This window comes from Schistocerca gregaria, chromosome X (genome assembly GCF_023897955.1).
Source record: "Schistocerca gregaria isolate iqSchGreg1 chromosome X, iqSchGreg1.2, whole genome shotgun sequence".
NCBI classification, from domain to species: domain Eukaryota; kingdom Metazoa; phylum Arthropoda; class Insecta; order Orthoptera; family Acrididae; genus Schistocerca; species Schistocerca gregaria.
In genome coordinates this window covers 831,059,462-831,082,881 of record NC_064931.1, presented here as the reverse complement: position 1 = coordinate 831,082,881, position 23,420 = coordinate 831,059,462, and the positions used below count along the sequence as shown (strand labels likewise).

The 23,420-nt window shown below is 41.0% G+C and overlaps 1 protein-coding gene across 2 annotated transcripts in view; it reads left to right on the top strand.

Annotated features, from left to right (window-relative positions):
* LOC126299334 (uncharacterized) overlaps positions 1-23,420 on the top strand; it is an 864,357-nt gene that overhangs the window by 233,992 nt on the left and 606,945 nt on the right. For both annotated transcript variants that reach the window (XM_049991164.1, XM_049991163.1), the window contains exons 6-7: positions 3,372-3,449; positions 19,473-19,550. In XM_049991164.1, the coding sequence (XP_049847121.1) occupies positions 3,372-3,449; positions 19,473-19,550 (156 nt within the window). The remainder of the gene's footprint in view (positions 1-3,371; positions 3,450-19,472; positions 19,551-23,420) is intronic.

The following is a 23,420-nucleotide window of genomic DNA, read 5'->3' as shown; positions in this document are numbered from 1 at the left end:
TAATCACAGTGAAAGAGAAATTTCAATGGTAAATGAGTCATTGAGCATAGAGACTATAAAGATCATAGTTTCGATGACATAAACAGTGATATAAATAATAGTGAAGCTCCAGTACTTGTTCATTCTGATAATGTGTGCTTACACGATAATTCATATTCATTTGTTCCACCCATTCCTGGAGGAAAATAAAAGCAATAATCAATTGGCTCCAAAAAGAAGGAAGCACAAAAGATATTAGCGTTCAGAGTGGTATGTTAGTTTGTGTACTATTATTAGTTTTCAAAAGTAATTATACATTGAAGAAATTCTAAGTAATTGCTTTTTGTAAAACTGTTAAAAGTAAATATGTGAGAGTTATATTTAGATAGCCATGAGTCTAAATGCTTATTTCTGACTTGAAGAGAGAAGAACAAAAAAGAAAAAATCGACTGTTTGAATGTCTGTTTCTGTCAGCATTTTTTCAATGCCACATTGAAAGGGTTTATGAAACTTCCAGTTTTACACACAGAAATCGGAGTAAAACAGCTGAATTCAACAGTTAATTCCTTGGTGAATAGTTAAACAATATGGATGCTGTCACTGGAAAATGACAAAAAAGATAAGGCACACTGAGAAATAGCTGTTTGAAAATTTAGAATCCAACAGAATTGTCTGGTGACTACTTTCACTATAATTAGACCTAGTTACTGAGTGGTTTGTCTTTCATACTTGCACCATTAACAGGACAGGTCAGTGACAAATGTTCTAAACATACCATAAATTATATAAAAAAATTTATTTTTTCCTTTGTATTTTACCACATTACCATGTGAACCACCAGCAAATTGGTACAGTTCTTCATATGCGCCCCTGTGCCCATCTGCTGTCTGTGATAGCACATTTCACAAACAGTCTTGCATACCATCACAATATGGTTTTCTATTGAAGTTTTGTGAGAAGAAACACCACCCATTTGTTCTATACAAGGTTACATCTTGATCAGTTCCTGATTCAGTCAAGCTGTTGTATGTGTTATTAACTGCATTATATTGCTATCTTTCCTTATCACCAGTTACTTCATCCAGTGATAAGCAGTATAAGTTCTCTTCTTTGCATTCTCTGCAACACTTTATCCAAAACATTCCTGCTGTCTCCCTGTTAGCTTATACAGTTATTGATGTTTTCTTGTAGTTCTATGTATGACTTAAATGCTGGTTCAATAATTATAGAAATAATAAAGATGGCAGACATGCACATGACTTTTATATACAAGTGTTTCAATTTTCTTTGTACAACCCAATTTTTGGAAAAAAAGGGAGGGTACAGTAGTCTTCAGTATTTAATGGCAATTGAATTTCGAAACTCCCTCAACCTGCCTGAACCAACTGGCAGCTGACATGTTCTGCCTTCTCTAAAGTGTTGATGCAAGAGTGATAGTGCATGCATGCAATCATTGATTCATTCATCCATTCACAAATGTTGTTTTGTAAATCCCCTCATGCAGGGGAGCCTTCAGAGATGTGAAACAGGTTGTTATACATTAGCAGGCAGAGGCAACCACTGCTGAGCGCAAACCAAATAATGTGCCCAGCTACTAAGAAGTAAATGGACTTCATTTTATACTAAAAACAAAAAACAAAAAAAAAAAAAAAAAAAAACATGCTGCTTAATACCAATCCACCAACAGTCCCTGACGTAGCACTAGGAACTAGGAGACTTCTTATGCAGGTAATGTTGGTGCATCCACATTGGTGGATAGCGGTAGAGCTTGAAGGTTGTCCAGGAGGGAGGACCTGGTGAGGAAGAAGCTTGTCGCCACTCAAGATGAACATGAATGCCTCAGACAGATGGCTTCGTCAGACGGACTGATGACACAGCAAGTGGAGGAAGGAGTGACAGTGGGTTGCATACAGACAGGCCATGGGTGCAGCTGATTGTGAGCCCAGTATAGAGAACTAAGAAGATATGCAGAGTGATGGCTTGGATGTAGTGTGGAATGGAGGCATCAGCAGCCAGTATAGAGAACAAGGCTCGGACCAAAGACATCAGCAGCCAATACGGGAAACTTGGATAGGACATTGAGTGAAGATAGCCTTTAAAGTCCCCCAACAGAAGAATACTTCCATGATGATAAGCGAGTACATGCTCTGTGGTAGAGAACCAGTGCCTGTGATTGCAACACAAATTGCAGTGACTCTAGCACCTTTAGTGGGGAGGCTGGTGGTTCTCAGAGATGGGGCTGACAACAAACATGGTTTGCTAATATTTGTGGTTATACAATTTACGCTGCATGTGTGTGGTGGTGTTTCCAGTGACCTGGAGAGGTGGCTGTGTGCAGCAAGTCTGTGATCCATACAGGTGGATCACAGGTGGGTACTATATATACTAACAAAAAATTATGTCTATCCCTAATTACTCAATCTGATAATTATTGTAATTACTTCTAGATTAATTTCTGTGTGTATGTAAGAAGAAAAACAGCTACTTCAGATAAGTTCACTCCTTTCCTTTCCTCCCCCCCCCCCCCCCCCTGCTCCCCCCCATACTAATAAGGACCTGTTACAATGTAATATTTCAAACAAAGCAGATATATAACTTTACACAGACAATTGTCAGCTATCTGCATACTAGCAACATCAAGATCTCTCTGATACAGTTATTAGAGCTTTGAATTACATGCTTGAGTCCGAGTATTCTGTTAAGTTTTAGGCGTAGTGATTAATGTGGCATTCTTTTACTTCATTTGCACCAGAATACAAAACTTCATTTTGAACCTTTGAACCCTAGAAATGGGTGACGTAGTTTCTTTCAAGGTCATACAAGACAGAAAATGATTCAGGGAAGAAGCAGGCTGTGCAGTCTTAGAATGTAGCTGAAAAACATTCAAATGTGAGAAGCATATGAATGATGATATATAACTAGGAATTGCTGTCAAGAAGGCTTACTCACCTGTTGATGATTCCTCCAGTATGTATGTTGAGAACAAGGCACTGCAGAATTAAATGGTTGGACCTAGTATTTGTCAAAAGATGAGGAGGAAATGGACACAGGAAGGCTTCTAAGTAACAAAGCATCTATAACCTTCCCAACTTGTACACTATTTTATCTTCAGGAAAGCCACATATGCTCTGATGCATATTTGCAATTGTGATAATGCACTTGGCAGTACTTAACAGAATAGGAATGTTGTTGTTGTTGCTGTTTTTTATGATGATGGTGGTGATGATTTTAGGGTTCATAATCATAATTTATGTAAATTTCAACAGGTATTGTTCATTTCTGTCATTCACAAAGGCTATGATATTTCTCTGTTTACAAAAGTAAAAAAAATAAATGTTGTTGATAGTTGATAGCTGCATAGTTACATTGACCAATGTTGTTTTTTCTAACAGGTGAACCATGTGCTGAACCATCTAAACAGAAGGAATATGTTGAACCCGACAGGTGGCCCACAGATCACAGTGAATTGGGTACATATTCAGTACAGCTATGTTGTAGTGATGATTTGCAAGTAGTTTTTCACTTATGTGATTTCTTTCTCAAATTCAGTTACATATTATTTGTCTTTCTTAGTGGGATCATTTGATTCTTTTTTTAATGAAACTGTTAGGAAAAAAATGAATGTGAAATTTGGGAGCCAGCATTAATTAATTCTATACATACAAAGTTAATGTTTGAAAGTCCCTTGTTATTTAGATGATGTGTTTCAAATAATCCAGATTTCCATGCAAATGAATGTTGCATGAATTTTTGTATATGTGGCCATCTGGAGTTTAAAGGCATATTTTGAAGATTACATGGATAGACATTTATAATGAAACTTTGGGAGCATATCTCATGGAGAAAAACTGTTTTTCTTAGCTCTTTAAAATGAACATAAACAGTCTCAACCACAAGAATCCTTTATTTTTGTGGCAAACAGTTTCGCCCAGTTATTGAGCATCTTCAGACTTCATACAATCTACTCTGTTTGCTGAAACTGCCTACCAACATGGGATGGTGTCTGCAGATGTTCAGTAACTGACCGAAACTATGAACCACAAAAATAAAGGTTTCTTGTTGTCGGGACTCTTTATGTTCATTAATGTTTATAATGCATATTACATTGCTTTTGTTTATATTTTGCAGTAACATATTGATAGCCTCTTTCATTGATTTATTTGTATGAATTACACCTAAAGTGCAGAACATGAGAAATTTTGTGAATTTGTTACAATCTGTGAACTTAATAGTGAGCTCAAGTGCCATAGTTCAACACTGTAGACATTGGTAAAAATCAGTGTACTTCATGCCAATAAATTTAAATCGAAAAAATATCCTGTTGTTGTTATACAATGCTGGTGCCCCATGTGTGACCGACACCAGGAAAGCATTTAAAATATTTTATCCTGGTCTAAACCACATTACATGTTTTTCACATGTACTTCATGTAGCTGAAATGAAAGTCTAAAATTTGACAGTGTGAATATGCTAATAAAAACAGGGTAAATGGGTGCACAAAATACAGACATTTGATACTACTGACAGCATTAATTAAGTAATATGATGACTTTTTTTCCAATTGAAGGTATTCTTAAAAGCACCTGTCCATGTTGCTGCATTTAGAAATTACACCCAGGTTTAGCTTTGACACCAAACCTATTTTACATGATAGTTTTGATTAATTTGTTGGTGAGAAACCATGAAGTGCTACAGATCTATGATACTGACATCTCTATTGTGTATTCTATTGAGAAGCCATAAAGTTACTGCAACCTAGATCTTTTTTTTCCTCTCCATTTTTGGGTTGTAGATACTTTAGAACCCACCAGTGCAGCTTGTGTTAAAGATGCAGAACTAGCACTTAAGAAAACAGTTTGAGAAATCAATATTTGTGCATTTTTCTTTGACAATAATGAAGTTGTAATCTGCAGAAGGAATTGCACCCAGTTATGAAGAGGTTGAAAAATCTTTGCAGAAGTGTGTGTTGCAGCTTTTAAGATAAACAAAGTTATCATATCAAATTCTGGGTTTGATTTTATGAAGTTATAGAAAAATATTTTGTGGAAGAAGTGTAAAAGACTGTCAACTTGATCTGATTTCATCCAAAATTTCTTCACTTAAGTATGCACTTCTCACTACTTATAACATAGAAAGGCTATTTTCTGTGGACAAAAATGTTCTGTGTGGTAAATGCATGGGCCTAAGTGAAGAAAAGTGGGAGGATTGGTTATTGTGCACTAATTTAGAAGAAAGTAGAAATAAATATAGAACTGAATACTGCATATTTTTATTTTATTTTATTTTATTTTATTTTATTTTTTTTGCCTTATGCATTTTAATGATATGGTAGTGGATTAATGCAGGCATGCAATACAATTTAATAGTGCATGAAAAATTTGGTTCTAGTAATAACATTATGAGTAATTTAAGAAGTAAAGGTATTAACACACTAAACAGCAGAGGTGCTAGGTTGTTGATAGATACATAAAAAAAAGACAGCAAACCTTGTTAGCTTTCCAACGAAGTCTGGCACACAGTTTAATCTGCAAGTAAGTTTCAAAATCCTGTGCGCACTCCTGCAGAGTGAAAAACAGATTCTGAATGCAAAATTTAAAAATTGTGTTCCTTACTCTTAATTATATATATATATATTTACATATGTAGTTGAAGGTAAGCCTAGCACTTAACCATTTCCCTGCTTCACCCATGTATATACGAGTGGCAATTGCTATGCATTGGGTGGTACACCCATAAATACATGGTTTCACTTTTCAATTTCATGTGCTATACTTGTCTTAAAGTGGTTTCTCATATTGGCTTGCCCTTATAAGTACTGTTTGATGCTAGATCTTCTTACTTCATTCTAAGGGGGGAAAATTGAAGAAGAAGAGAGAGAGAAAAGAAAAGAAAAAACTGCTTTGTTTTACTGTGTCTTTCATTGTTGTTTAAGTGATTCAGTGTACAGAATGCCTTCTTTGTCTTATGTTGGGCATATTGAAAGAGAAGTTCTGCATTAAATGAGTTACTTAACACACTAGAAAGTGAAGATGAAGATCATAGTTTCAATGATGTAGGCAGTGGTATAAGTGATAATGAAGTTTGAGTACATTTTTGTTCTGATAATGCCTGTTTATATTCATCTGCTCCACCAATACTTGGTGGGAAATAAAAGCATCAAAGTTTTGCTATGGGCTTTCGAGAACATACCTTCACCGAAGAGTCAAGCAGTATATTGCTCCCTCCTACGTATATCTCGCGAAGAGACCATGAGGATAAAATCAGAGAGATTAGAGCCCACACAGAAGCATACCGACAATCCTACTTTCCACGTACAATACGAGACTGGAATAGAAGGGAGAACCGATAGAGGTACTCAGGGTACCCTCCGCCACACACCGTCAGGTGGCTTGCGGAGTACGGATGTGGATGTAGATGTAGATACCCAGTTGGTGCAAAAAAAGGGAAGAATACGAGATATTGGTCCTCAGAGTGCAATATCTGTTTTTGTGTATTATTGTTTCCAAAACTAATCACACATCCAAGAAATTGTAAGTAATTGTTTTGTTAAACTGTGAAAATAAATATGTGTGTGTGATATTCAGCTGCCCATGAATTTAATTGCTCATTTCTGAATTAAAGAGAGAAAAAGAAAAAAAATTACTCTCAGAAAGTCTGTTTGCTTTTCCAGTGTTGGTGGGAAAGGATTAATGCAACTTCAAGTTTTAAATAAAGAAATTGGCGCAAAATGCATGAATTCAACAGTTAATTCCATGGTGATCAATTAAGCAATACAGATTTAAATGACCATGTTGAAAGAAATTTCTGATTATGGTTGCATTGACTATATTGCTTCATAGGCTATCACTGGACAAAGGCGCATAAGATTTTTAAATTCAGGACCCAACAAAATTGTCTGGCAACCTTTTGCAGAAAAAGCAGTTGGGAGATATCAGACAGGCTTTAGAGCAGGTAAATCAACTGTTGACCATTTACCGACCCTGAGGCAGATATTAGAAAGAACGAGGGAAAACAATATAGAAACATATCATATATTTGCCAATTTTAAAGCAGCATATGACACCATTAAAAGAAATTACCTTATTGAAGCCATGAATGAACTGAGCATACCACAGACATTTTAGATGCCTAAGTTTACTATGGAAAAAAATACATGTAAAGTATGGATGCAAGAAAGTTAACACCAAGTTGTGAAACTAACTGTGGACTGAGGCAAGGGGATGCACTGTCATGTATAGTTTTTAACAGAGAATTAGAGAAGGTAATAAGAACAGCTCAAATTAATGCAGTAGGCACAATATACGCTAGAGTGGTGCAGCTTCTGGCCCATTCAGATGATGTGAATAGTATTGCAAGATAGCTGATAAAGAAACATACATGGCATTGGTGGTAACAGCAATAGAAATGGGACTGGAAGTGAACATCAATAAAACCAAATACATGCAAATAAATAGAATCTGTTAGTGAATTTGTCTATCTGGGAACATTGGGAACATCACAGAATGATATTAGCATGAAAATAAAGTGGTGAATCCACCTAGCTATTATGGGATGGCCCCATGACATAAGTCCAGAAATTTGTCCAGAAGAGCAAAGTGTTAGCTGTATAAGACTTTCATATGTCCATTATTAATATACAGCTCAGAAACCTGGACACAGACACAATAATGTGAAAAGCTAATGGGATATTTTGAATGAAAGATGTTACGCAAAATCTATGGGGCAATTAATGAAGGTGGAGCATGGCACAGATGTTATAATTTTGTACTTTACAGATTATAGAAAGGTCTTGAAATCGTAAAGTTCATTAAAATAAACTGCCTGAAATGAATCAGTCTTGTTTTTCACATAGAACATGAGGATCCAACAAAAATAGCGCTGCTTGCAAAACCCAGTGGGACGAAGAAGCAGGGAAGACAAAGACTTTGGTGCTTGGATGACATAAAAGATGATTTAAAAATTGTCACAGGATGGAGATGCAAGATGCTGGACAGGTAGGAGTGGAGTTATGTCCTAGAGCAGGCCAAGGCGTATTAAGGGTTGTATAGCCGAGAAAGGGTAGGGGGGGGGGGGGGAAGCCGTCAGAATTATCTGTCAACTACTTTCAATATAGTTAGACCTTGTTACTGGTGCTTTCTGCACTATCAGGATATCAGGATAATGACAAATTTCATAAATATACCATGAATTATAAAAAAAGCAAAATACCAACAAATATTAATTTTCATTTGTATTTTACCACATTATCCTGTGAAGCACCAGCAAATTTCATTTGAACCAGTGTGCTAGTCTGCGACCTGTGATAGTGTATTTCACAAATAGTCTTATGTGCTATCACAGTATGCTTTTCGTTGGTTGTTTACTGAGAAGAAACACCAACCATTTGTTCTATACAAGGTTAAACCTTGACCAGTTTGTGCTTGAGTCCAGCTGATGTATCCTTTAATAACAGCATTATACTACTGTCTTCCTTTTTGCTAGTAACTGCATCCAGTGGCAAGCCATACATTCTATACCTTGGCTTCTCTGCAACTCTTGATCCAAACTACTCTTGCTACCTTTCTGCTAGCTTCTTGAGTTATTGACTCTTTCATATACTTTCAAGAATAACTGAAAGACATTATAGAAATCATAAAGACAACAGACATGCTAATTTCTTTTATATATAGTGCTTCAATTTACTTTGTACAACACCCCTGTGGGTCTGGGGGTTAGAATAGGCCCAAGGTATTCCTACCTGATGTACAAGGTGACTAAAAGGAGTTTCACACATTTCAGCCTTTATGTGATGGTCCCCTGTAGGGTTTGACTTCCAGTCTTAAAAATTTTCCTGAAGAGCGAGCCAATTGGGGAAGGTTGCCTTACAAGGTACATCGAGTCCATCATCCATTGAGATCTTTAGCCCACTTTCTCATCGTCACATTGCAGTTCTGCCCATTCTCCATCTCTTGGATGAGGATACCTTCCTGTGTGCATTTTCCACCATGCACTATGTAGTGTCGATTTCTGTGTTGATGATGACCATGGATTTCTTTGCACTTGACATCCAGCCAGTACGTTGAGGTGGGGCCACCATGCACCCTGTTGGTTGTAGCCCCCTGACCATACAGGAATTGCTCTGCTGATACCTGCGTCATTAACTCCCCACATTTGCCAAGGGGTAGATGCCCATTCCCGTTAGGCATCGGGACTCCCATAAATGGCCATCCTGCCAGGTGGCCTTTGGTGTGGCTGGGTGGCGCCCATGGGAAGGGCTCCTGGTCGGCGTGGGTGGCATCAGGGCAGATAACATGCAATGAAGCGTAGTCCAACATGTCTTGCTGGTGGTGAAACTCCAGCAGTCGCTAAGCGATCATGAGCTCAATTCAACACACACAAGTACGACCCCAAATTGTTCCCCTCCCTGGCCACACCATGGGAGAAAATGTCAGGCTAAGGACAGCAGCGGATCTTATTTGCCCCAGTACCTTGTATTTTTGAGAGCTGATTCAGAATCTTTCATGACGATGAAGCCTTAGTTATTTGTTGAGCATTTAGAGGACAAGGTAGGGAAGGTGGAGGGCTTGTCTAAAGTGAGATCTGGATCAAAACAGCATCCTCTGCCCAGTCACAGGCATTAGTCGCTTGTGACAAGCTGGGGGATGTTTCTGTAACCATCATGCCCCAAAAGAGCTTAAATATAGTCCAGGGTATCATATTTCACAGAGACCTTCTTTTGCAGTCCGACAGTGAACTGCCCACCAATTTAGAGCAGCGAGGTGTACACTGGTGCCTTCATCTTGGCCTTTTAGGGTGATACATTGCCCAAGAAGGTCAATGTGATGGTCTACTGGTGTGATGTAATGCCCTATATCCCTCCCCCAATGTGGTGCTTTAAGTGCTGGAAGTTCAGCCATATGTCTTCCTGCTGCACTTCCAGCACCACATGCTGAGATTGTGGACACAAATCACATCGCAATACTCCATGTGCCCCACCTCCCATCTGTCTCAACTGCAGAGAGCACCATTTGTCTTGCTTGCCTGACTGTAGGATTCTCCAGAAACAAAGGAAAATCATGGAGTACAAGACCCTGGACAGACTGACCTACACTGAGGATAAGAGAAAATTTGAAAGCCTACATCCTGTGCATATGACATCATCTTATGCTGCCGCTACAACAGTTCTGGCACATTAGCTCTACCAACCCAGGTCACCTCTCAGAGCCGGAAGACTAGACCTGCCCCCTTGATGGGGGCCATTTCCCTCCCTGTTGCTCCTGCACCACCTACTTTCGGAGCAACACCCCACCCCACCCAACCATCGGGGACATCCATCCCCACTCCTAAGCCAAAGAAGTGTAAGTCTTCTTTGGCTTCTCTTGCTAGGGAGGGGTCTCTTGGGTTTGTTCTAGTGGGGAAGACGAGACCCGCCAGTGGCTGAAGGGCTCAAAAGCAGCTGGTCATAGGGCTTCATGCTCATCCTCAGTCCCAGAGACTGAGCCAGTGAAGTCCTCCCAGCCAGAGAAATCCAAGGAGCAGCAAGAGAAATGCAAAAAGGAAACCCCTGAGACCAAAGAAATTGCAGTGGCACCCACACCACCGCTACTTACAAGCTCTGCGGCTGAGGATGGGGTGGATATTTTGGCATCTGCTGCGGACCTAGACCTCGCCAGTCCCTCAGAAACAATGGATATAGACTGCTCAGGCAATAAATCAGTGTCAGCAGGTGACTCTGAGATATAAACTGCATCACTGAATGTTCCTTGACTTCCCAGCCTCATGCTGTCATCCTCCAGTGAAATTGCAGTGGTTTTTTCCACCGCCTGGCTGAGTTACAGCAACTGTTATGCTTTACTCCTGCTGTCTGCATTGCCCTCCAGGAAATCTGTTTCCCAGCAATGCAGACCCCTGCCCTCCACGGCTATAAGGAATATTACAGTTTGCATTTATGTCCTAAAGTCGGTCTGTAGGGAACATGTGCCCCTTCAAACCCCTCTTTAAGCTGTGGCTGTCAGAATAAGGATGACGCCGGAAATAACAGTCTGCAATGTATATCTTCCTTCAGATGGTGGAGTACCCCTGAATGTATTAGCTACACTGATTGATGAACTCCCTAATCCTTTCCTACTTCTGGTAGGTTTTAATGCCCATAACCCCTTGTGGGGTGGTACCATGATTACTGGCTGAGGCAGAGATGTCAAAACTCTACTGTCGCAATTCGGCCTCTGCCTCTTAAATATTGGGGCTGATGGTAGTTACCTGGCCATTGATTTATCAATTTGCTGCCCAGGACTTCTCCCATCTATCCACTGGGGAGCACATGACAACTTGTGTCCACTACCCCATCTTCGGTTCACTGACCCAGCATCAATCACGTGGATGCCTGCAAAGATAAGCTTCGAATAAGGCAGACTGGGGAACTTGCACCTCTGCTGTCACCGCTGAATCTCCCCCACATGGTAACATCGATGTGATGGTTGAGCAAGTGACTAGCACAATTGTTTCTGTGACAGAAAAAGTGATCCCTCGCTCTTTAGGGCCCGAGGCATAAGGCAGTCCCTTGGTGGTCGCTGAAAGTTGCTGAAGCAATTAAGGAGCATCGGCGAGCTCTACAGTGGAATAATTGGCACCTTTCCCTGGAGCACATCATAGCTTTTAAATGCCTCCTTGCCCATGTTCGCTACTTTATCAAACAATGGAAGAAGTACTGTTGGGAGACATATGTCTCCACCATTGGGTGTCACACCACACGTCACCTTGCCAAGTCTGGGCAAAGATTGAACGTCTTTTCAGGTACCAGGCCCCAACATCTGTCCCTGGTGTTACCGTAAATGCTTAATTATGTACCAACACAAACACGATTGCTGACCACTTTGCTAGAGCCTGTGCATCGGAGAATTATGCTCCAGCCTTTAGCACACTCAAACGGCGACTGGAAGGGAATGTCCTCTCATTCACTACATACTGCAGTGAATCCTATAACACTCCATTTACAGAGTGGGAGCTCCTCTGTGCCCTTGCACATTGCCCCGACAAAACTCCTGGGCCTGATCACATCCACAGCCAGATGATTAAACATCTCTCATCTGACTACAAGTGACATCTTCTCGTCATCTTCAACTGGTGCAAAGGCGTCTTTCCATTGCAATGGTGGGAGAGCATCATCATTCCAGTGCTCAAACCCAGTAAAAACCCCTTGATGTGGATAGCTATCAGCTCATCAGCCCATCAGCCTCACCAACGTTCCTTGTAAGCTGCTGGAACGTGTAGTATGTAGGCTGCTGGATTGGGTCCTGGACTCACGTGGCTTGCTGGTTCTATGTCAGGGCAGCTTCTGCCAGGGTCATTCTACCACTGATAATCTTGTGTCCATGAAGTCTGCCATCCGAGCCGCCTTTTCCAGATGGCATCATCTGATTACCATCTTTTTTGACTTACGTAAAGCATACAACATGACTTGGCAACTTCATATCCTTGCAACATTGTATGAGTGGGGTTTCTGGGGACCACTCCCGATTTTTATCAAAAACTTCCTGTCGCTCCATACTTTCCATGTCCAAGTTGGTGACTCCCATAATTCCATCCATATCCAGTAGAATGGAGTCCTGCATGGCTCTGTATTGAGTATCTCTCTACTTTTAGTGGCCATTAATGGTCTAGCAGCAGCTGTTGGGCACTCTGTCTCACCTTCACTGTATGCAGCCAACTTACGCATTTCGTATTGCTGCTCCAGTATTGTTGTCGCTGAGTGGTGCCTCCAGGGAGCCATCCACAAGGCACAATCATGGGCTCTCTATCCCACGGCTTCCAGGTTTCAGCCACAAAGTCATGTGTCATGCACTTCTGTCGGCATCGTACCGTTCATCCGGAACCCACACTGAAACCCACACTTTATCTTAATGACCATCCACTCACTATAGTGGAGACATATCAATTCCTAGTACTGGTTTTCGATGCTCGAGTGACTTGGCTCCCTCATCTTCGTGAGCTTAAGTAGAGGTGCTGGCAGCACCTCAATGCCCTCCGTTGCTTGAGCAACACCAATTGGTGTGCAGATCGCTGTACACTGCTGCAGCTCTACAGAGCCCTTGTTCAATCCTGAATTGACTATGGGAATGCGATTTATGTTTCGGCAGTGCTTTCAGCATTGCATTTACTCGACCCTGTGCATCATTGTGGGGTTCGATTAGTGACAGGAGCTTTTAGGACGAGTCCGGTGATCGGCGTACTGGGGGAGCCTGGTCTCCCTCCACTGCAGATCAGAAGTGCACAACTACTCGCCAGTTACCGAGCACACATTCATAGTTCCCCTGGGCATCCAAATTACCATCTGCTTTTCCCTTCTGCAGCAGTCCATCTCTTGCATTGGCGGCCCAGATTGGGGCTAATGATTGCAGTTCATGTGTGGTCCCTTCTCTCCGAAGTGGAGCCCTTCCCTTTACCACTTATACTTGTGGTCTCTTCACGTATGCCTCCATGATCTTGGCCTTGGCTGAGGCTTTGTCTGGACCTTTAGCATGGCCCTAAGGACTCCGTTAACCCTGACACTCTCTGCTGTCACTTCTTCTCAATTGTTGATGTGTTCCGGGGCTCTGAAGCGCTTTACACCAACTGCTAAATGGCTGATGGTCACGTAGGTTTAGCATATGTTCATGGAGGAAATATTGAGCAGCACTCCTTGCCAGTTGGCTGCAGTGTTTTTACTGCAGAGCTGCCAGCCATATCTCATGCTCTTGAGTACATCTGCTCATGGTCTGGCGAGACATTTCTCCTGTGTACTGACTCATTGAGCAGTCTACAAGCTACCGACCAGTGCTACCATCTATGCCCTGGGACAGTCCTGCTGTTCCGTGGTGTTTGTGTGGCCTCCAGGACACATCGGAATCTCCGGCAACGAACATGCCGACAGGCTGGCCAAACAGGCGACGCGGAAACTGCTTCTGGAGATAGGTGACTCTGAAGCTGACCTGCGTTCTGTCTTACACCACAGGGTTTTCCAGCTTTGGCAGACAGAATGGCGTAACAGCATGCACAACAAACTGCGTGTAATTAAGGAGACATTAAATGTGTGGAAGTCTTCCATTCAGGCCTCTCGCTGTGAATCCGTTGTCCTCTGCCGGCTCCGCATTGGCCTTGCACGGCTAACGCATGGTTACCTACTCCATTACAAGGACCCACCTCAGTGTTGCTCTGGCTCCCAAATGACAGTCGTCCACCTCTTGCTGGACTGCCCACTTTTAGCCACTCTGTGGCAGACTTTTAACTTTCCCAGCACTCTCCTTCTTTATTGGGGAACAATGCATCCACAGCAGCTTTAGTTTTATGTTTTATCTGTGGGAGTGGGTTTTATTCTTCTAGGTAGGTTGTAGCACATGTCCTTTGTCCCTCTGTGTCCTCCACCATAGTGCTTTTAGGGTGGAGGTTTTAATGTGTTGCAGAGTGACTGGCTATCCCTTTTTATTCTTGTGGCTGGCCAGCCACTGTAATCTGCTTTCATGTTTTACTCTCTTCTGTTTCTAGCATCTCTCTGTTGTTTTCTTGTCCTCTTTTGTTCCTTTTAGTATTCGTTGCGTTTCCTTCATTCTTGTGGCTTTTACTTTCTTTCCGTTTTGTGTTATATGTTTGGTCCGTTTTATTCTCACATTTGTGGCATTGTTTTATTAGGAACAAGGGAACAATGACCTTGTAGTTTGGTCCCTTCTCCCACCTTTAAACCAACCAACTTACCTTAATTTGTACAATCCAGTTAAAAAAAGGAATCAATAATATTTAATGTCAACTAAATTTCAAAACTCCTGCAACTTGCCTCAACCAGTCAGCAGCTAGCACGTTCTGTCTTCCCTAAAGTGTTGATGCAGGTACGTGCATACAGAATAGGCTCCCAGATATGTGACTGGCTCGAAGACTTCTTAAGTAATAGAACCCAGTATGTTGTCATCGATGGCGAGTGTTCATCAGAGACAGGGGTAATATCAGGAGTGCCCCAGGGAAGTGTGATAGGACCACTGCTATATGATATATACATAAATGATCTGGCAGACATGGTGGGCATCAATATGCAGTTGTTCGCTGATGATGCTGTGGTGTACAGAAAGGTGTCAAAGATAAGTGACTGTAGGTTGATGCAAGATGACCCAAACAAAATATCGTGTGATGATTGGAAACTGGCTCATAATGTAGAAAAATGTAAGTTATTGTGGATGAGTAGGAAAAACAATTGTAATTTTTGGATACAGCATTAGTAGTGCCCTGCTTGACACAGTCACATCATTTAAATATCTGGGTGTAATGTTGCAAAGCGATATGAAATGGAATGAGCATGTGAGGACTGTAGTAGTGAAGGTGAATGGTCAACTTTGATTTATTGGGAGTAGTTTAGAAAAGTGTAGTTCATCCTTGAAGGAGATTGCATATAGGACACCAATGTGACTTGTTCTTGAGTACTGCCCTATTGTTTGGGATCAGCACCAAGTTGGATTGGAAGAAGACATTGAAGCAATTCAGAGGCGAGTTGCTAGATTTGTTACCAGTAGGTTCGATCAGCATGCAAGTGCTATAGATATGCTTCTGGAGCTCAAGTGGGAATCCCTGGAGGGAAGAAGACATTCATTTTGAAAAACACCGCAGAAAAAGTTTAGAGAACCAGCATTTGAAGCTGACTGTGGAATAATCGTACTGCTGCCTACATACATTTCACGTTAGGATGATGAAGATAAGATATGAAAAATTAGGGATCATACAGTGGCATTGGGGGTAAGAAATGAAAGAGGAAGCCGCCTGGTGGAATTTTGCACAGAGCACAAATTAATCATAGCTAACACTTGCTTCAAGAATCATGAAAGAAGGTTGTATACATGGAAGAACGCTGGAGATACTAAAAGGTATCAGATAGATTATATAATGGTAAGACAGAGATTTAGGGACCAGGTTTTAAATTTTAAGACATTTCCAGGGGCAGATGTGGACTCTGACCACAATATTGGTTATGACCTGTAGATTGAAACTGAAGAAACTGCAAAAAGGTGGGAACTTAAGGAGATGAGACCTGGATAAACCGAAAGAACCAGAGGTTGTACAGAGTTTCAGGGAGAGCTTAAGGGAACAATTGACAGGAATAGGGGAAAGAAATACTGTAGAAGAAGAATGGGTAGCTTTGAGGGATTAAGTAGTGAAGGCGGCAGAGGATCAAGTAGGTAAAAAGACGAGGGCTAGTAGAAATCCTTGGGTAACAGAACAAATATTGAATTTAATTGATGAAAGGAGAAAATATTAAAATGCAGTAAATGAAGCAGTCAAAAAGGAGTACAAACGTCTCAAAAATGATATTGACAGGAAGTGCAAAAGGGCTAAGCAGGGATGGCTAGAGGACAAATGTAAGGATGTAGAGGCTTATCTCACTAGGGGTAAGATAGATACTGTCTACAGGAAAATTAAAGAGACCTTCGGAAATAAGAGAACCACTTGTATGAACATCAAGAGCTCAGATGGAAACCCAGTTCTAAGCAAAGAAGGGAAAGCAGAAATGTGGAAGGAGTATATAGAGAGTCTATATAAGGGCGATGTACTTGAGGACAATATTATGGAAATGGAAGAGAATGCAGATGAAGATGAAATGGGAGATACTATACTGTGTGAAGAGTTTGTCAGAGCACTGAAAGACCTGAGTTGAAACATGCCCCCAGAGTAGACAACATTCCATTAGAACTACTGACAGCCTTGGGAGAGCCAGCCCTGACAAAACTCTACCATCTGGTGAGCAAGATGTATGAGACAGGCGAAATACCCTCAGACTTCAAGAAGAATATAATAATTCCAATCCCAAAGAAAGCAGGTGTTGACAGATGTGAAAATTACCGAACAATCAGTTTAATAAGCCACAGCTGCAAAATACTAACACAAATTCTTTACAGACAAATGGAAAAACTAGTAGAAGCCGACCTCGGGGAAGATCAGTTTGGATTCCGTAGAAATACTGGAACACGTGAGGCAATACTGACCTTAGAAGAAAGATTAAGGAAAGTCAAACCTACGTTTCTAGCATTTGTAGACTTAGAGAAAGCTTTTGACAATGTTGACTGGAATACCCTCTTTCAAATTCTAAAGGTGGCAGGGATAAAATACAGGGAGCGAAAGGCTATTTACAATTTGTACAGAAATCAGATGGCAGTTATAAGAGTCAAGGGACATGAAAGGGAAGCAGTGGTTGGGAAGGGAGTGAGACAGTGTTGTAGTCTCTCCCCGATTTTATTAAATCTGTATATTGAGCAAGCAGTGAAGGAAACGAAAGAAAAATTCGGAGTAGGTATTAAAATCCATGAAGAAGAAATAAAAACTTTGAGGTTCACCAATGACATTGTAATTCTGTCAGAGACAGCAAAGGACTTGGAAGAGCAGTTGAATGGAATGTATAGTGACTTGAAGGGATGATATAAGATGAACATCAACAAAAGCAAAACGAGGGTAATGGAATGTAGTCAAATTAAGTCGGGTGATGCTGAGGGAATTAGATTAGGAAATGAGGCACTTAAAGTAGTAAAGGAGTTTTGCTATTTGGGGAACAAAATAACTGATGATGGTCAAAGTAGAGAGGATATAAAATGTAGACTGGCAATGGCAAGGAAAGCGTTTCTGAAGAAGAGAAATTTGTTAACATCGAGAATAGATTTAAGTGTCAGGAAGTCATTTCTGAAAGTATTTGTATGGAGTGTAGCCATGTATGGAAGTGAAACATGGACGATAACTAGTTTGGACAAGAAGAGAATAGAAGCTTTCGAAATGTAGTGCTACAGAAGAATGTTGAAGATTAGATGGGTAGATCACATAAGTAATGAGGAAGTATTGAATAGGATTGGGGAGAAGAGAAGTCTGTGGCACAACTTGACCGGAAGAAGGGATCAGTTGGTAGGACATGTTCTGAGACATCAAGGGATCACCAATTTAGTATTGGAGGGCAGCGTGGAGGGTAAAAATTATAGAGGGAGACCAAGAGATGAATGCATTAAGCAGATTCAGAAGGATGTAGGTTGCAGTAGGTACTGGGAGACGAAGAAGCTTGCACAGGATAGAGTAGCATGGAGAGCTGCATCAAACCAGTCTCAGGACTAAAGACCACAACAAAACAAAAGTGGCATATGGACAGTAGTTTTTTCCCTTGCTCTATCTGCAAGTGGAACAGGAAAGGAAACAACTAGTTGTGGAACAGGGTACCCTCCACCATGCACTGTACCTTGGTACGTATGTAGGTGTAGATGTAGATGTAGATGTAGATGCAAGCCTGACAGTGCATCTATTCAATCATTCATTCACATACCATGTTCTGTAAATCCCATCATGCAGGAGAGTCTTCAGGGATGTGAGAAGAATCAACTTATACATTAACAGGCAGAAGCAACCACTGCTAACGACAAACCAAATAATGTGCCCCAGCTAGCAAGAAATAAAAATGAACTTTATTTTATACTCAAACTGAATATAACAAACAAAACAATCATTCAAACTTAAATACGTGCCATTTGGTATCCACTCACAGTCACTTACTTTGTACTAAGAAACCTCTTACAAAGGTGACATTGCAGCCATATTGGTGGAGAGTAGTGAGATTGAAGAGGGTCCAGGAGGGGGACCCAATGAGGTAGAAGCTCATAGCTAGTTGAAGATAGATGTGGCCATCTCAGAGACATGGCTACCTGAAGTGGTAGGCGGACCATAGGTGCATTTGGTGGAGGGCCAATTATGGTAAACTTGGACGAGATGCAGAGTGACAGCTAGGACAGGATGCAAAGTAAAGGTTTGGAGCAAAGACTTCAGCAACCAATATGGGGAACTCAGACAGCATATGGAGTGAAGATTCTTACATGAGTCCAAGTGTATGACAGCACTGGGCAGAGGGAGCACTGTTTGAAGGAATGGAAATAACAGTTGGCTCTGTGACCTGGAATAACTCCCGGTGCAGACTGACTCTGGTGGCTGAGCAATGTCCTTTAAAACTGCTCAGCTCAGCAGAAGAATACCTCCATGATGGTCAGCATGGAAGATCTGTAGAAGAGAACCAGTGCCCGTGATTTCAGCACTAGATGCAGTGCCACTCACACACCTCTAGTGGCGAGGCTCTTGCCATATATTACTGTGACAGATATCTGAGATGGGGCTGATGACAAACATGGTTTGCTTATATTTGATGTTGCCCTGCATGTATGTGATTGTGTTGCCAGCAGCCTGGAGAGGTGGCAGCTTGCATAACATGTCTGTTTTTTATGATAATTCATTTGGCAGTACTTATCAGAACAGCGTTGTTGTTGTTATTGTTGTTGTTGATGATGATGATTGTTATTATTATTGTTTTGATGATTTGGGTTTTATTATCCTAATTTACATAAGCTGCACCTGATAATGTTCATTTCTGCAATTCACATGGCTATGATATTTCATTCTCTTCATTTCCTTTGTTTACAAAAGTAAAAGGATGTTTTTGATAATTGCATAGTTACATTGACCAGTGTTGTATTCTCTAACAGATGAACCGCATGCAGAATCACCTAAGGAGAAGAAATTTTTTAAACCCAGTAGGTGGCCCATGGATCACAATGAATCAGGTATATATTCAATACACCTATGCTGTAATCATGGTTGCAGTTAGTTTCTCATGTATGTGATTTCTGTAAATATTGACAGGATAATGCTGTTGACTTTGCTTTGTATACCATGGAGCTAACATTTTTCTCAGATTCAGTGAAATATTATTTATCCTTGTTTGTAGGATCATTTGCATTTTTTTTCCATAATGGAAATGTTTTGAAGAAATGAATGTAAAGTTTGTGAGCCAGCATTAATTAATTCTGTAACTACAAAGTGCATGTTTGAAAGTCTCTTGTTATTTATATGATTTTTCACCAGTATGTGTGAATTTTTCACTTTCTGAAGTGGGAATGTAATAACTAGGGTCTAGATTTCCATGCAAATCCATGTTGCATGAATATTTGCATGTTGTGGACATTTGGGGGGTAAATGCAAATTTTGAAGATAGTGTGAACTGAGACATTTATGCTGATCAGCCACCACAGTATGACCACTGACCTACTATCGATATAAACCCACCCAGGCGATAGTATTGCCACTTGGCGAGGCATCACTGATAGTCAGACACATGCAAAGTGCATGCAGTATCAGTGAGCACGCTGTCTTGGTGTAGAATGGGGAAGGCATGCAGTGTAACTGAGTTTGACCAAGGGGAGAATGTGATGACCTGGAGGCTTGGCCCGAAGCATTTCAGATACTGCATGCCTTGTCGGGTGTTCAAGGAGCCAAGGTGAAATCACTTTCAGACGTCATGGGATTGGGCGGCCAGCCCTCATTACAGATGTAGGCTGGGCAGACCAGGTAAATCAGCACAGACGGAGTACTGTGACTGAACTAACATCAGAGTTTAATGCTGGGCAGAGTACAATTGTGTCTGAATGCACAGTGAACTGAACACTCCTAATGACGAGTTCCAAAACAGACAACTCACCATGTGCTAATGTTAACATCATGACATCAGCAACTATGACCAAAATGGGTACAAGACCATTAGCACTGTACATTGGTGCAGTGGCAGAGCATGGCATGGTCTGATGAAGCCCAATACCTTCTCCATCACACCAATGGGAGGGTGCGAATCCATCTTCTTCCAAGGGACCAGCTGTTTGACACTTGTACTGTGGGACTGAGGCAAGCTGGTGGTGGCTCCATTATTCTCTGGGGAACATAAGTCCAGTGGAGCTTGTGCAAGGCACCTAGATGGCCAAGGAGTATCGTACACTGATTGCAGACCACGTACACTCCTTCATGATGATCGTGTTTCATTGTCGCAGTGACATTTTTTGACAAGATAGTGTGCTGTGTCACAAGGCCAGGAGTGTAATAGAGTGGTTCTAAGAATCCAGTGGCAAGTTCCAGTTGATGTGTGGGCCCCCCAACTCTCCAGATCTGAGCCTGATTGAACACATCTAAGATGTGATTGAACATGACGTCTGAGCTCATCGCCCCTTCCCCTGGAAGTTATGGGAAGTAGGTGACTTGGGTGTGCAGGTGTGGTGCCAATGCCCTTCAGGGACCTACCAAGGCCTCTTGCTTCCATGCCATGATGTGTAGCCACTGTTATCCATGAGAAAGGTGGACAAACTGGCTATTAGATAGGTGGTCATTATATTTCTGGCTGATCAGTGTATAACATGTATTGTATTGCTTTCATGGCCTGAGTGTATATTTTGCAATAACATGCATGACAGCATCTTTCATTGAATTTTTTTTATATGAATTACACTAAAAGTGCAGAACATGAGTAACTTTGTGGATATGTTACAGTCTGTAAACTTCATCTTGAGTTCAAGTGCCCAAGTTCAGTTCAGTAGATGTCAGTAGAAGTCAGTATACTTTGTGCCAATAAATTTAAATAGAAAAGGATCCTATTGTTGTTATGTGATGCTGCCCCATATGTGATGAAGCCCAGGAAAGCAATTAAAATGTTTTGTCCTAACCTAAAGCACACTACATGTTTGGTCCATGTGCTACATTGTGTAGCTGAAATAGTAGCCTAAAATATGACAGTGTGAATACGCTGATATGCTCCACAAACAAAGTACATGATGCATAAAATACAAACGTTTGATAATGCTGACAGCATTAACTCAGACATATGTTGACTTTTTTTCTGACTGAAGGTGTTCTTGAAAGCACCTGTCCATGTTGGTGCATTTAGATATGCAGGGTGGTCCATTGATAGTGACTGGGACAAATATGTCACAAAATAAGCATCAAATGGAAAAAAACTACAAAGAACGAAACTCATCTAGCTTGAAGGGCAAAACCAGATGCACATGGAATTGCATGGCAACGACTTTGAACGTCGTGTACAGTTCTGACACTGGGCACAAGAGAAATTACTGGATGATGACAGATTTTCTGCACACATTCTATTTAGCGATGAAGCGTCATTCACCAACAGCGGTAAGATAAACTGGCATAATATGCACTATTGGGCAATGGAAAATCCACAATGGCTGCGACAAGTGGAACATCAGAGACCTTGGCAGGTTAATGTATGGTGCGGCATTATGGGAGGAAGGATAATTGGCCCCCATTTTATCAATGGCAATCTAAATGGTGCAATGTATGCTGATTTCCTACGTAATGTTCTACCAATGTTACTACAAGATGTTTCACTGCATGACAGAATGGCGATGTACTTCCAACATGATGGATGTCCGGCACATATCTCGCATGTGGTTGAAGCGGTATTGAATAGCATATTTCATGACAGGTGCATTGGTCGTCGAAGCACCATACCATGGCCCGCACATTCGCCGGATCCGATGTCCCCGGATTTCTTTCTGTGGGGAAAGTTGACGTATATTTGCTATTGTGTTCCACTGACAACACCTGACAACATGCGTCAGTGCATTGTCAATGCATGTGCAAACTTTACGGAAGGCGAACTACTCACTGTTGAGACAAATATCATTATGTGTATTGCCAAATGCATTGAGGTTGACGGACATCATTTTGAGCATTTATTGCAGTGATGTGGTATTTACAGGTAATCATGCTGTAACAGCATGCGTTCTCAGAAATGATAAGTTCACAAAGGTACATGTATCACATTGGAACAACTGAAATAAAATATTCAGACGTACCTATGTTCTGTATTTTAATTTAAGAAACCTACCTGTTACCAACTGTTCATCTAAAATTCTGAGCCATATGTTTGTGACTATTACAGCACCATCTATCACAAAGCGAAAAAAAGTGGTCCAACTCATACATTCATATTTTTGTACATACTACATGAATATGTAATAAAATGGGGGTTCCTATTTAAAAAATGTAGTTGATATTTGTTTGGCCAATGGCAGTGCCATCTGGTTTCCCCCTTCAAGCTAGACAAGTTTCATTCTTTGTATTTTTTTTGTTTCCCGCTTATTTCGTGAGGTATTTGGTGTGGTCACGATCAATGGAACACCTGGTATAGCACTAGATTTAACTTTGCCACAAAAACCTATTTTATCGAGATAGTGTACCTGGATAAATGCTGTCATCTTCTACTGTTATAATTTTTATTAATTTGTCAGCAAGAGATCATGAATTCCCACAGATCTATTGATTAATTGAGATATATGAGTCTGAACATGTTACATAGTATATTGTTTCAGTTTTTCACAGTTTTTCCTTTTAAAACTTTCCTCTTACATATATTTGCATGATTTTGCAGTGGTATCCATTAATAAAATGTTTTTGGGTTTCAAGCTGTGTCAAGTGGTTAACTGTCCACGAGCTTTCAGCAGAGATTTTCTCTGCCATTGAAAGTGGATGACTGTCTTGTGAATGCTGCTGTTGTGCTTATATAGCTATGCCACTGCCAGTGACATCACTGGTGTCCAGTCTTGCATCATATATGGCAATGTTTTGGTTGTGTGACTGTTGTGCCC